At 35.1% G+C, this 14,589-nt stretch overlaps 1 protein-coding gene across 1 annotated transcript in view; it reads left to right on the plus strand.

Moving 5' to 3' along the window:
* The window catches only part of EEA1 (early endosome antigen 1), a 143,824-nt gene that overhangs the window by 100,772 nt on the left and 28,463 nt on the right, over positions 1-14,589 (plus strand). Inside the window, exons 18-22 of the mRNA XM_029955444.1 lie at positions 4,206-4,409; positions 7,314-7,514; positions 9,395-9,508; positions 11,657-11,812; positions 13,513-13,652. Coding sequence (XP_029811304.1) covers positions 4,206-4,409; positions 7,314-7,514; positions 9,395-9,508; positions 11,657-11,812; positions 13,513-13,652 — 815 coding nt within the window. The remainder of the gene's footprint in view (positions 1-4,205; positions 4,410-7,313; positions 7,515-9,394; positions 9,509-11,656; positions 11,813-13,512; positions 13,653-14,589) is intronic.

The raw sequence follows: 14,589 nt of genomic DNA on the forward strand, positions 1-14,589 counted from the left end.
AGATGTTTCTGGGCTGTGAAGATGGTAAGGATTGTATTCTGAGTTAAAGGTTAAAAGGGCAAGGATACTGATACTCATATCACTACACTATTAGGTTTTGCTGCAGCTGGAGCATTGGACATGGGTGAGTTTATAGAAAGTCTTGTGTGACGTTTGTCCTTGAAGATAGAAAAGTATTGAAGGTCTCAAGGTAGAAGTGCCATAGCCAGATTTGATTATTTTTAAAAAAGTATTTAGAAAGAGAGAAACAGAGAGGGCATGGGACAGGGGCAGAGAGAGGGGTGAATCCCGGGCAGGCTTCGCACTGTCAGCAGTGAACCCAGTGTGGGGCTTGAACTCACAAACTGTGAGATCATGACCTGAGCCGAAAACAAGAGTCAGACGCTTAACTGACTGAGCCCCCCAGGTGCCTCCCAGATTTGATTTTTAAATAAGTTTATTCCTGTGGTTGTGTGAAAGGTGGATTTCAGAGGGAATATTCTGAAGCAGGAGATCAGTTAAAAGACTAATATATGCAGTAATTTAGATGAAAAATAATAATGGTCTTAGTTCAAGCAGTTGTTAAAGATGTTTTAGGGCAAATATGAATAATACCTGGGCAGTAAAAAAAAAAAATAAGTCAGACTTACCAGTTGTAGGGAATGAGAGAGAAAGTGAATGACTTCCAGACTGATAACACTGAGTACATGGTAAATGGAAGTATAATCACTTTGCTAGTGAATGGGAGACAAATGGCCATTTCACTGGGCCGGGTTGTGAGTTCAGTTTTGGACACTGTTGAGGTACGTATGGGCTGTATTCAGTTAAAGCTGTGAGAAACATCACAGTATCCAGGGGGTGCACGGAATTGTTAGAATAGATGTGATCAGCCCAGAGGGAGGGTAGTGAGGAGAACAGACAACTGGTAACGCAAGCCTTCTGGGAAACATGAGCACTTAACAGGGTGGATGGTTTGGAGGAAGAGCACCCCAAAGAAAGACAGCGATCAAGTAATTAAGGAGAACCTGCCACATGGAAGCCAAAGGAGTGGGGAGACTCAAAGGTTTGGAGTAATCAGCAACTTCAGATGTGCATGTGTAGTGTCTATTAAGTGTCTATTAAGCTATAATTATAGATAATAAATATATATTCTTATATATTAAGGATGTTAGTGACCTTGTTAAACATAATTGCAATAAAGTGATAGAGATGAAAGGCTGATTTTTGATGAGTAAATTGAGATGAGGGATTTGCAAAACTAAATTTGAATTCCTTTTGAAATGTAAATATGAATTGCATAAAGACTGCACAGAGATGGGTGGGGCTTGGTCTGGGAAGTGTTTTGAAAACAAGAGATACCTGTGCATGTTTATAGTCTGGGACAGTGTGAGAGAGAGGGAATAATTTGAGGATATTGAAGGAGAGGTGACTAAAGGAATAAGGTATTGATAAGCTGTGAGATCACTGACACAATGGGTGGAGGTAAATTTGAACTTTTTCTCTGAAGGATACTCTTTGAAGCGTGAGGAAAGGAAGTAAATATTGATTTATCTGTCTATCTTTATAGATAAGAGAGTGGAAGATCGAGGTGAATCATCCCTGAAGATACTCCTTCCCTCCCCCCTTTTTTTAATGGATAAAGCTGGAGATAGTTGAATGGAAGGCAGTCAGAGAATTAAGAATTTAGAATTTTGAGAGAATATTGAAGATTTTATTTTTAGTTTTTAGTTTATTTACTTATTTTGAGAGGGACAGTGAAAGTGGGGAAGGGGCAGAGAGAGAGAGAGAATCCCAAGCAGGCTCCACACCACCAGCACAGAGCCTAATGCAGGGCTTAAACTCACAATCTGAAAGATCATGACCTGAGCTAAAGTCGATTGCTTAACTGACTGAGCCACTCAGGCGCCTCTTTTAAATAGCTTTTAAATAGTTACTGAAGGGAGTGTTTGAGGGTGAGAAGCTTACTCAAGTGAAAAGATTGACAAGATGATTTTAAGTATATAATGGAGGTCACAGTCTAGAACTTTGTAGTGGCACCAATCATTGAAGGTTTATGATTTTGTTCTAACAATGCTTAGAAATGAAGGTGTGGAGTAAGCAGATTGCAACACTGATCTAGGATTGGGCTCTTTGGGGAGGCTGTATTGGGAATTTGGATGTGAAAGGAAATGGAGATGTTGAATAGTTGAGAGGATAGTTAAGGTTAGTTCATATCCATATATCAAGTTCAGGAAGAGAAATGAGACATATGCTATATAAATCAGAAGAAAATTGAGGTCAGTGTCTCTTTGGCATTGCATTGAAGAGCAGGGATGAGGTCATGATATTGGAAGATGGTCAGGAAGTTGTGGTCACAAACTAGGACAGTTGAAAATTTTCATCTGGAACAATTTGAAGTGATTCCAAGATCCTACATGTGAGCGAGTGAATAGAATGAATACAGGTCCAGGAATTAAGATGATATGAATGTTGAGGCTATGCTCTTAATTCTCTGTATATTTTGTATTTCCCAGGAAATTGGCAGAAATTGGGATTGAGAGAAAGACTAAATCAGGTCTCAAGTCTTCAGTGAATGAGGTAGGGATTTATAGATAATAGCAACACAGACTAGAGGATAGAATAAATGAATGGCATACTTCCCAAAGCAACATGAAGCTTTTACCTGAGGGGTAGAGTTACGGTGGTGAACAACCAGGAAGAAGTCACTCTCCCCTGCCCAGCAGAATGGTCCATTCATATCTGAGAGTGTTGAGGGGGAATTAGCTATGAAGGGTGAACTAAAACTTTCAGTTCTGACTTGGAAATATAGTGACTGTTCTAGAAAAAGAACTTAGGCCTGGAGCTGTGGTTCCAGAAGATGAGTGGGATGTGGAAATGAGGGGTCATGAGTGGCAGGGGTAGAGAATGAGAGCAGAGAGGTAGGTTGCCTTTCATCATTTTGTGATTGAAACTTAAGAGAGATGAGAAGCATGTTTGAAAGTGATCTCAAATAGTGTAATGTTGGTGCACAGTGTTGAGACACCAGTACCCGGTGGTTGCTGACTCTGTCTGAGTAAGGTGGTGTGGGGTACTCTAACGTTTGCAGAGGGGCTTGTTAGGGCCTGGTTCTGGGGAGAAGCGAGGCAGAGCCAAAGAAGGCGGGTCAGATAGCTCCAGAATATTAATGGACATTGTTCTGTATGTGGGCTAATGCACTGTGCTCTGTGTAACACTAAGGCCCTTGTTAAAGTAAAGGAAGAGGGATCCCTTTATGTATCGATAGCAGATTCCTCTTGGGGTATTGAAGTGAGCCTTCGTGTGTGTGCATGTGTTAGAGTGCAGTCTCATTTTTCGGTTCATTCAACAAATATCTAAGAGCATTTGTGTCTTGGATACACCAATGAATAAAACAGACAAAAATCCTCACCTTCGTGAAGCATATATTCTAGTGAGGTGGAGGGAAGCAGATAAATATGAAAAATAAATAATTTATTGTGTTAAAAGAGCAGTGCTATGGAAAGAAAATAAGAACATCCAGGAGAAGGAATATTGGGAAAGGCTGCAATTTTAAATGTAATGGTCAGGGTATACCTGATTGAGTAGGTGACATTTGAACAAACATTTTTTTGTTTGTAAGTTTATTTATTTTGGTAGAGTGTGTGTACAAGTAGGGGAGGGGCAGAGGCGGGGGAGAGGACCCCAAGCAGGCTCTGCACTGTCAATGGTGCTTGATCCAATGAATCATGAGATCATGACCTGAGCTAAGATCAAGAACTGGATGCTTAACCAACTGAGCCACCTAGGCATCCCTTGAACAAACATTTGAACGAGAGGGAATGAGCCATGTGACCTTGTGGGAGAGGTATTCTAGACAGAAGAAACAGTTAGTGCAGAGGCCCTGAGGTAGGAGTGTGCCTGGTGTGATTAAGGAATTAGGAGAGTCCCATGTGTCTGAAATGGATTAAATAAGAAGAGTACTGGGTAGTGAGGTCAGAGTGTTAGAATAAGAATGTGGTGAATTAAAGAGTTTTTTTGGGTTAAATTCTAGTTTATTATTGATAATTAGATCTATATTATTAAATAGATAGTTCTAATTATTTAAGTTTGCCATGCTAAAATGTAATAAGTAGTAAAAAAAATGTAAGACTCAGAGTTTGAGTTGTAAAATGTATTATCAGTCATTTTCTGTTTGAGGAATAACTTTTAAGTGTTCTATTGTTAAGGTACTAGTTTTCACTTCTTTACAGAATGATTTAGAGCAAGTGCTACGTCAAATTGGTGATAAGGACCAAAAGATCCAGAACCTTGAAGCCTTATTACAGAAGAGTAAAGAAAATATTACCTTATTAGAAAAAGAAAGAGAAGATCTTTATGCAAAAATTCAGGCTGGTGAAGGAGAGACTGCTGTTCTTAACCAGTTACAAGAAAAAAACCATACCTTACAGGAACAAGTAAGCATGTCAAATATATTCTATTTCTATTTGTTTTTAAGTTTATTTATTTTGAGAGAGGGAGAAAGAGAAAGTGCATGAGCAGGGGAGGGGCAGAGAGAGAGGGAGGGAGAGAGAAAATCTCAGGCTGTGCTGTCAGCAGAGTCCAATGTGCAGCTCAGACTCGCAAACCATGAGATCATGACCTGAGCTGAAATCACGAGTTGGATGCTTAACCAAGTGAGCCACCCAGATGCCCCAAATGTGTTCTATTTCTAAAACTCACTTTTATCTTTCTAAATACGGCTTTCTAAATATTGCTAAGTACTTTATTTAAATGCATTTCATTCTAGTTATTTTTAGTACTTTTAAAATATTATGGTGTTTTGTTTTTTTTTTACAAATACCGTCCAGTTTACCTTAGAAATGTGTTGCTGTTGTAGTGAAAGTAAGTTAGTGTGATTTGACAAGGATCTCAGTTCATGTCCCAGTGTATAACTTGTTACCTGTGTTACCGTAAGCAAATTATTTCAGCTTGTTAGCACATTAGAAAAGTAGAGATGGTATTAGTAATACATACTCGCCTCATGGCATGTTTTGAGGTTTTGGGAAAAAAAAGAATAAATTATATTTATAAACTAAAAGTACTAATCACCTGTTAGTTATTACTACGTATTGGTTAATATGCAGGCTTACTAGTTACTTAAGTTTTGGTAATTATGTCTTTGGAACACACAGCTAATAATAATTTTGATAAAGTGCTCATATGTAGTTTAAGAGAAACTTACAAATTTGGGTTAATACATTTTCAAACTGAAAAAATTTATAGTTGCTTTTGTAGAAGAATTGTCCAATACAAGAGTTATGATTATCTAAATGAGAAAATAATAAAATATCATTAGGTGATAACCACGTTTCTAATTTTATTTATTTAATTTTCAGAGTTTATTTATTTATTTTGAGAGAAAGTGCAAGCTGGGGAGGGCCAGAGAGAGGGAGAGAGAGAGAATCCCAAGCAGGCTCTACACTGTCAGTGCAGAGCCTGATGCAGGGCTTGAACCCACAAACCATGAGATCATGACCTGGGCCAAAACCAAGAGTCAGATGCTTGGCCAACTGAGCCACCCAAGCACCCCCCTAATTCTTTTTAAAATAATAAATGAAAAGAAATCTATGTATTTGTGCTTCTGGCCATGTTGAAGTAACTGATACCTATTTAGGCCTCTTACCATAAACAACTAGAAAAGAAAAAAAAAAATATACCACCGTTTTCAGACACTTTTCAACAAGCAGTTCAGGATTTCGGTTCCTGAGAGAAGAGACACAAGGGAAGTGAACCTTTTGATCATTCCAACTTTTGACCTGGAGTCATTTTCCAGACTGTGGTGTAGGTGGAGGGAATCCAAGAAAAGTCCAGTGGTCTCACTGAATGAGGTAGTACGAGGTTGAAGCTCAGGAAGGTTGAGGAGCCTCAAATTTGCAGGGCAGAAAACCAGAGAGGAGGAAATAGTTAAGAGAAGAAGCTCTAAAAATCTACATAGGGATCCACTTGAGCCTTCAGCTGATTGCTAAACTTTGCATTCTTTTATGTGGGATTTCATGTCAATTATTAGGATTTGCAAAGTGAAAAACTATCAGGGCTTGGAGATGTTTGTTTATGCAAGAGCATAAAGACATGGTTGAGCACTTCGGGGACATTTAGTAGAAACCCCAGAAATGTCACAACTTAGGATAAAGATAAACTAGCCCTACAGTAAAAGCTAGTGTACACCTGACCTAACAAAGCATAAAACAAAGCCTCAGAGGATCCAACTGAGTCACATGTATGTTAACTGCCTGCTGGGATGAAATTAAGCATTTTTTGAAAAAGGCAACAAAATCAAGATTTGTTTTCCATAAATGTCAAAACTTTCTAGACATTCAAAGGAGAAGAAAATATGTATGGCTCCTAAAATATGCTTATGGCTGTAAAAGAACAACGATCATAATGGAGATAGAAGTGGAAATGATAATAATAATTAAATAGAACTTTTCTATATGGAATTAAAAATTCATTGGATTTGTTTAATAGATTAACCACATAGAAATCAATAGTAAACATTAAGATATGGCAGTTGAAACTGTCCAAAAGAAAGCACAGAGATAAAAAAGGCAACTAAAATTTGAAAACCTATGCTTTAGTGACCTGTGGGACAAGATCATATAATCTAACATGTGTATAATTGGTGCGACAGAGGTGTAGAGAGAGGAAATTTATTTATTGAAATTTACTTACTGAAATAATGGCTGAAAAAAATTTAAATGTGATGAAAAATATGAACCCACAGATACAAGAAGCTCAGTGAATTCCAAGATGCACCAAAGAAATGAATCGATTTCATCTAAATTAAAAATGTTTGTTCTTCAAAAGATACTATTACAAAAATAAAAGCCAAGGCAGAGTGGAAGAAGATACTTGAAATACATCTGAAAACTCAGAAATATTCAGAATATAAAAGGATCTCTTATTACTTAATTATATCCATGATTGTCTGGGGCTAGAGATGAGTGGAGGGTACTGACTGCAAAGAGGCATGAGTAAACCTTTTGGGGTAACTGAAATGTTCTCCAGATGATGGTGGCAATGGGTACGTGAGTGTATAGATTTGTCAGATCTCCTCAAGCTGTGCAATTAAATTAGATGAGTTTTTTTTCATGTAAATTATAGTTCAGTAGAGATGGTTTTAAAAATAATATGAATCTCTGAATTAATGTTATCTTATAATCTTGAGGGATTGTTTGCTTATTTTTGAAAATATATGAATAAATTTTCTTAAAAAATGAGATATCATATAGCACTTTAATAGTCTTATGGTTCTTAAATTTGTTTTTTAGTTCTTATTATATCCTTTGTGACCTTCATAATTAGTCTTCCTTGTACGGTAGGTAACTCAACTAACAGAGAAGCTGAAGAATCAGTCAGAAAGCCATAAACAAGCCCAGGAGAATTTGCATGACCAAGTGCAAGAGCAGAAGGCACATCTTAGAGCTGCACAAGACCGTGTCCTTTCCTTAGAAACTAGTGTCAGTGAACTAAGTAGTCAATTAAATGAAAGCAAGGAGAAGGTCTCCCAGCTTGACATACAGGTAATATTGAATTACTCAATTTAATGTGGGTTTGTTTGAATAAAACACCAATTTTAGGCCATCAAAAATTTTTTTAAGACTGTAGATTTTAAAAAATTTAAATCCAAGTTAATGATTTCAGGAATAGAATTTAGTGATTCATCACTTATATATAACACCCAGTGTCTATACCAACAAATGCCCTCCTTAATGCCCATCGCCCATTTAGCTCATCTTGCCACTCAACACCCTGCCATCAGTACTCAGTTTGTGCTCTGTATTTAAGAGTCTCTTATAGTTGTCTCAGTATTTATCTTATTTTTGCTTCCCTTCCCCTGTGTTCTTGTTTTGTTTCTTAAATTCCACAAATGAGTGAAATCATTATTTGTCTTTTTCTGACTTATTTGGCTTAGCATAATAGTTCCATCCACGTTGTTGCTAATGGCAAGATTTCCTTTTTTTTTTGATTGCCAAGTAATACTCCATTGTGTGTATGTATGTGTATGTATGTGTGTGTATATATATATATATATATATATATACACACACACACACACAACACACCACATCTTCTTTACCCATTCATCCATCAATGGACATTTGGGCTCTTTCCATTCTTTGGCTGTTGTCAGTAACATTGCTATAAACATTGGGGTGCATGTGCCCCTTTGAATCAGCACTCCTGTATCCTTTGTATAAATTCCTAGTAGTGCAATTGCTGGGTCGTAGGGTAGACCTATTTTTAATTTTTTGAGGAGACTCCACACTGTTTTCCAGAGTAGCTGCACCAGTTTGCACTCCCACCAGCAGTGCAAAAGGGTTCCTCCTTCTCTGCATCCTCACCAACATCTGTTGCTGCCTGAGTTGTTAATGCTAGCCATTCTGGCTGGTGTGAGGTGGTGTCTCATTGTGGTTTTGATTCGTATTTTCCTGAGGCCATCAAATGTTTTAAGTTCTGTTTCTCCCTGTGTCTCTGTTTTTCCGTCTCTTTTTCTGTCTCCCTGCCTCTTTGTCTCTCTCCCCCTAGTCTCCGAACTTCCTCTCTCTGCTTTACTTAGTGGAAAAACATTGGGACCAAGAATTAAATAAAGGTGTTATCTAGACAGTTTGTTTAACTTTCCTGTTTGCCTTTTTTTCTCTTTATCTCTTCTGGTAAACTACACCTTCTGAAACCAACAGATCTTTTTGCTTTTCTTTTTTTCCCATGAAGTCGTTATTGTTTTTGAAGTTCAAAGTCATTTGAAATAATACAATTAGATTTCTTTGTTAAATACTTCTTGACTTTGATTTCTAAATTTTATTCTAAATTAGATTAAAAATACTCTTATATGCTACCATTATATATTTTTAATATATATTGTTTCAGAGGCCAATACAGAAGTCTTGTTCAATGAATCAGTGACAGGATGGAAATTAAACCATACTTCTTTTTCCATTCTCATCATTGGTTTCTTATTCTATACTATAGTAGAGAAAGTTATAGAAACATATCTTAGCCTTGATTTTCTTTATTTTAGGAAAATAAGTCTATTGAAAATAAGAAATATAAAATAACAGACATGCATATTAACTTGGAGAAAGAGGATACACATTTTTTTCTATTTAAAATGTAAATATTTGTTAGATCGGTTACATGATAACCCGATCTGAAAGAGGGAGAAGTGTTTTGGTATCATATAGGGACATTTATAGCTTCATATATATCATAATAAATTCCATCATTTCTCCCAACATTATTAGGAGTCTTTTCTCCTATTAATTCCTGTTTGGGGGATTATTACATACTTATTTTTCACTGTCTAAATCCTTATGTATTTTAATTTGACAAGAGCAGTGTATGTTCAAGCAAGAGAAAATCAAGAACTAAATACAAGTAAAATGACTGGTAAATTTTATTACAGATTAAAGCCAAAACTGAATTATTGCTATCAGCAGAAGCAGCAAAAACTGCTCAAAGAGCAGATCTTCAGAATCATTTGGACACAGCCCAGAATGCATTACAGGATAAACAGCAGGTAGGTGAACGTGACGCAGTCTCATCCCGTAGCCTAATGTTTTTGTAGATGAATTAATTGCAGACATGTATGAAAGTGGTACTCAATTTTATTAATGCTGTGAGCAACTTGCTTAATCCCCTTATTTCTACCTGAGTTCAGAACCAGTTCTAGATGCAGGAGTGAGACAGATGAAGATAAAAATATCATTTTTGTTTTTGATAAAGTGCAGTTGGTGTGTAACCATGGTTAGGCTTCTTAATTTTGTATTAGTCCTTAGTGTAGACCGTGATGTGGAGCTGAATGGTTTACTCTTAATTGTTGCACTGTTGCTTTATTGCGTCAAGTGCCAATGATTTGGAAAGACTTTCACATCTGTTTTTAGTAGGTAATCTGGGCTCTGACCTGGATATACTTAATGTCTTGGAAGCAGTAAGAGTTGCTCTTTTATCTTGGAGATAAGAATAAGTAGGGCTGTAGGGAATACAGAAGTTACTTTTCTCAGTACTTCTAATAAAATAAAGACTTCCTACTTAAGGGAAGGCCAAAATGCTGATGGGTTTTTCTTCCCTTTTACCAAGAGAAATTTTTAAAACGTACTTTTTATTTGAGTGGTAACACTGGTTGTTGGTCTGATTTCTTTTTTAAGCAATAGAGTAATATATCAAGTTAATAAAATAAAAGCTTTGTTTTCTATATTTATCCTAAACCTCAATCCCATTTTCCTTCTTAGAGTGAATATTTGCTTTTAAATTTGGAATGTATCCTTCTAGAGCTCTCCAGTCATTGAGCAAATATATGTGTATATGTTCATGTATAACACACACAGAGTGATATTTTCTTTTATGCACATGGAATGACTGTATGAATGTTCTGCAACTTTTTACTCATCATTGCTACGTGCATCCAGAAAATATTTTCTACGCACAAGATCAGTGCTAGAAACTGTAATGAAAAAATTATTGATAAGAATAATCACATAAAAGTTAAAAAATATTCTGCTAAAAATATTACAAAATTAGCACATAGCAGAAGAAAAACACTTTCTGAAATATGTCTAATGAAGGGTTAATATCTTTGATATTTAAAACAGATAGGAATTAAGTGAAGCTACAAAAAGTAAATGATTAAAAATGCTAGCGAATGTTCAAATTTATTAAGAATCAATTGTAAATTAAGACAGTCAATTGTAAATTAAGACAATATGCCCTTGTTGAGGTAAAATGTGTGTGTTTAACACTGGAAGGATTGGAGGTGGTGTAGAAGAATAAGTCAAGGTCATACATTGCTGCTGGTGGTATATGTTAGTTAACCTTTTAATGGTAGGGAGAGCCGTTTGGCAATATATTTCAAGAACTTTAGGATTTTTCATATTCCTTTAGCTCACTTTTAGTCCTTTATGCTAAGGGAATAATCATAGCTTTTAGGAGGCTGTTTACATTCCTGTTAACAAAATATGGAAAGTTTAATAGCAATCTAAGAATCTAATGCAGGACATTTAGCTAAGAAAAAGGTCTGAACCAATAAAATGGGAATATATGCAGTCAAATTTAATATTTCAGAAAATAATGTCAAATTTCATGGTGCATTCTTATGTAAAAACAAAGGTTATAGTAAAACAGTATGTAAACTGAATTCCATTTCTATTTTAAAAGTGTAAATCATAAAATGGAAACATCTAGAAAAGACTGAAAGGAAAGTTATTAAAGCATTAATAGTGATTATCTGTGGGTGGTGGGTTTACTAGTGATTTTTTTTTATTCTTTCGCTGCCTCTGGGTATTACAAATGAATTGGACAAGTTTCATAGTTGTAGTTAACATGATAGTTTTGAAATGTTATTTTTAAAAACAGCATCTTGAACCTTGAAAACATTTAATTATAATATAAAAGTGCTTTTATTATTAGCCTACTTAATGTTTATTGTGTCCTTTGGCTCCTAAAGTAACTCTTCCTAGAAAACTTAAGTAGTGATGCATATAAACTTAATTATCTCATGCTGTGTACAATTTCAGTTCCGGTGAGTAACCTCTGGTATATCATTAGATTTATTTGTAGTCTTCAAATGGTTTCTTAAATAAAATTAGAGTTTTCAATTTTACTTTGATCAAACATTTGGGAATACAAGAAAGTAAACCTTACGCAAGTTTTCAATTATACTTTCCTATAGGAGTTAAATAAGATCACTACTCAGTTGGATCAGGTCACTGCAAAGTTACAGGATAAGCAAGAACACTGCAGTCAGTTGGAAAGTCATCTTAAAGAATATAAAGAGAAACACCTTTCTTTAGAACAAAAAACTGAGGAATTAGAGGGTCAAATTAAGGTTTGTATAAAAGATGTTGAGTATATGCCCTATATTTTCTGCTGCTATGGTAATGGAAACTGATGACCTCGAAGGAATCAGAGGTTTTAAATTTGCAAACAAAGGTGAAGTTGTGATATAGAGTTTTAAATTATTTGGAATTTTTCTGGTCTTAATTTTGAATTCCATTTCTTCATTAATGAGTGGCTTTTACAAATGGCAGTTAACATGTATACTGGTTGCTTTGTAATGTTTTAAAGAAACAACCAACCAGGGATATATTCTGTAATGACAAGGAACTTAACATTTTGTGTTGTTGTTGTTGTTATGAAGCCTCTTCTGTTCCATCATTTATGTCTCCTTCCCTCCTTATTCAATATATATTTCACATGACAGACTTCTTCACTTTTTAAACTTTATACCTTTTGGAGTTTGTTTTAGTTTAATAATAAGTTTATGCTGTGGTAAACTGATTCTTTACTTCAACTCCAAGTTAAAGTGTTGATGTACTAAAGAGAGTAAATGAGTAGACCTATCAGACAAGGGTTCAACCTGAGTCCTTTGTCCTTCAAATGGGATCTACTATCGACTAAACAAATATTTCTCAAATTACTATATATATGTAAGTTATACCTTCACAAACAGAAGAAACACTTCTCTAGAACTATTGGCTGTGTACACATATGTGTGTATATCCACACCAATACAGCATGGAAGAAGAATTACACTTAAAGTTCTGTTTATGAGTTTCTTTTTCTTTTCTTTATGGCCAGTGATGATAGTAATGACAAATTACTTTTTGTAATGATTTGAAAAGAACAGAAGAACCATTTTACCACAAAGTGTCTAATTAGAATTCTCTGTGGGTATCTTTTACAAATAAGTGTTTAGAACCAAGAGTGTCTCTTGTGATTATTAGATATTTAACTTTGGTAAATCTTTTAGGGAGCATTCCATATGTATTATGTAATTATTTGTTACAAAATTTTATAGTTACATCAAATATCTATTGTAAGAGTTAAATAAGAGCTATAGATACCTAGGTTGGTTTATAAAATATTTAGGGCACAAAATTATTACAACTATGCAAGAAAATGTATTACTCATACATATTTAAACTTTATATTTAACAGTTTAATTTTGCAGATTTGCAAAAATGCACACAATTATATGTATATGTATGAGACTGTGAGGAATAACAGTCTCTAAACCAAGAATTTAAAGATGCAATATTAGGAATTTAGCTGTCTTTATATTTAGGGTCAACAGGTGTTAAACATGACAGCTCCATTTTAGTTTTGAATATTTACAATTACATCAGTGTTGGTTACTAGATATAAAGGACAATTCATGTTACGCGAGCCTGTGTATGGGGCTGTTACCTAGTTTTTTCATACATGAGTTAATAACTTTTACCCTAGCAATAGATATAATTATTTTAAGTTTATTTCTTAATTAGAGTTAATTTTAAAAATAGAAACTTGGTAATTGCCTGTCATTTACAAAGCCTGCTGGTAGGTCCTCTGAAAGATTCCAGAATCAATAGTTCCTTTACTCAGTGGCTTCAGAATGGAGAATGTGTTTTTTATTATAACATAAACATTTTATGGTTATTATTCTGTGTATGTCAACACCAATTTAGGTATAAACAAAAATGTTGTATTTAATAAATGGATAATTATTGACATTAATATGGTTACTGTATTCCGTTTCTTCCATAGAAACTAGAAGCTGATACTCTCGAAGTTAAAGGAAGCAAGGAGCAAGCTTTGCAGGATCTACAACTGCAAAGACAGCTGAACACAGATTTAGAGCTTAGAGCCACAGAGTTGAGTAAACAACTTGAAATGGAGAAAGAAATGTAAGCTAAACTACTTAAGGGAGAGGTTTATAAACTAAGTATTAAAATCTTATGATTTAGGGGTACCTGGGAGGCTCAGTCCGTTAAGCATCCAACTCTTGATTTCAGCTCAGGTCATGGTGTCATGGTGTCTGGGGTGGAGCCCTTTGTGGGGCTCTGTGTTGACAGAACCTGCTTGGGATTCTCGCTCCCCACTCCTGTGTGCGTGTGTGTGTTTATGTGCACACACATTCCCTCTTTCCCTCTCCAAATAAATATTTTTAAAAAGTTTTCTGATTTCAGTTTTGCTGTCACATTGCTTAAAGACTTATTAAATGTTTTTTTTATTCTACAATCTGCTGGTGTTAATATGAATGAAAAATAAAGCCATCATAGTATGGTTAAATTTACCTTCACTAAAAAGAATTGAAAATTTGGTTCATCGAGTCTCTTTTCAATAGTAATATGGCATTCATTTCTCTGGGTTAAAGCAATTGTCTTGAGTTGTTCACCGATTTGAATAAATTAATGTAAAATTAACAAATGGAGTATTTATATTTATATATATGTACATATATATGTATATCACTCAAGAGCAATTAGGCTTCTGCTTTGAGGGCCTATACCACGTGGGCAACGTATACTTTCTTGTAAGAAATAATTTATTTTAGCTTTGTGGTGCATCTTGATAGACTGTATTTATGAACACAAGGGAAACACCAGAATCAGTGTACCTTTTAAAAACTATTGAAGTAAAATTTACATACTGTTAAATGCACAGATCTTACATATACAATTCAAGTGTTAGTAAGTGTATACTCTGTACAATAATACGCCTTTCCACCCACAGCATTTTCATACCCATGGAGTTTCCTCGGGTGCCCTTCTAGTCAATACCTTGTAGAAAATCACAGTTTTGATTTCAGTCTTCATAGATTAATGTGTGTTTTTGACATGA

The sequence above is a fragment of the Suricata suricatta genome, chromosome 10 (genome assembly GCF_006229205.1).
Source record: "Suricata suricatta isolate VVHF042 chromosome 10, meerkat_22Aug2017_6uvM2_HiC, whole genome shotgun sequence".
Classification (NCBI taxonomy): Eukaryota; Metazoa; Chordata; class Mammalia; order Carnivora; family Herpestidae; genus Suricata; species Suricata suricatta.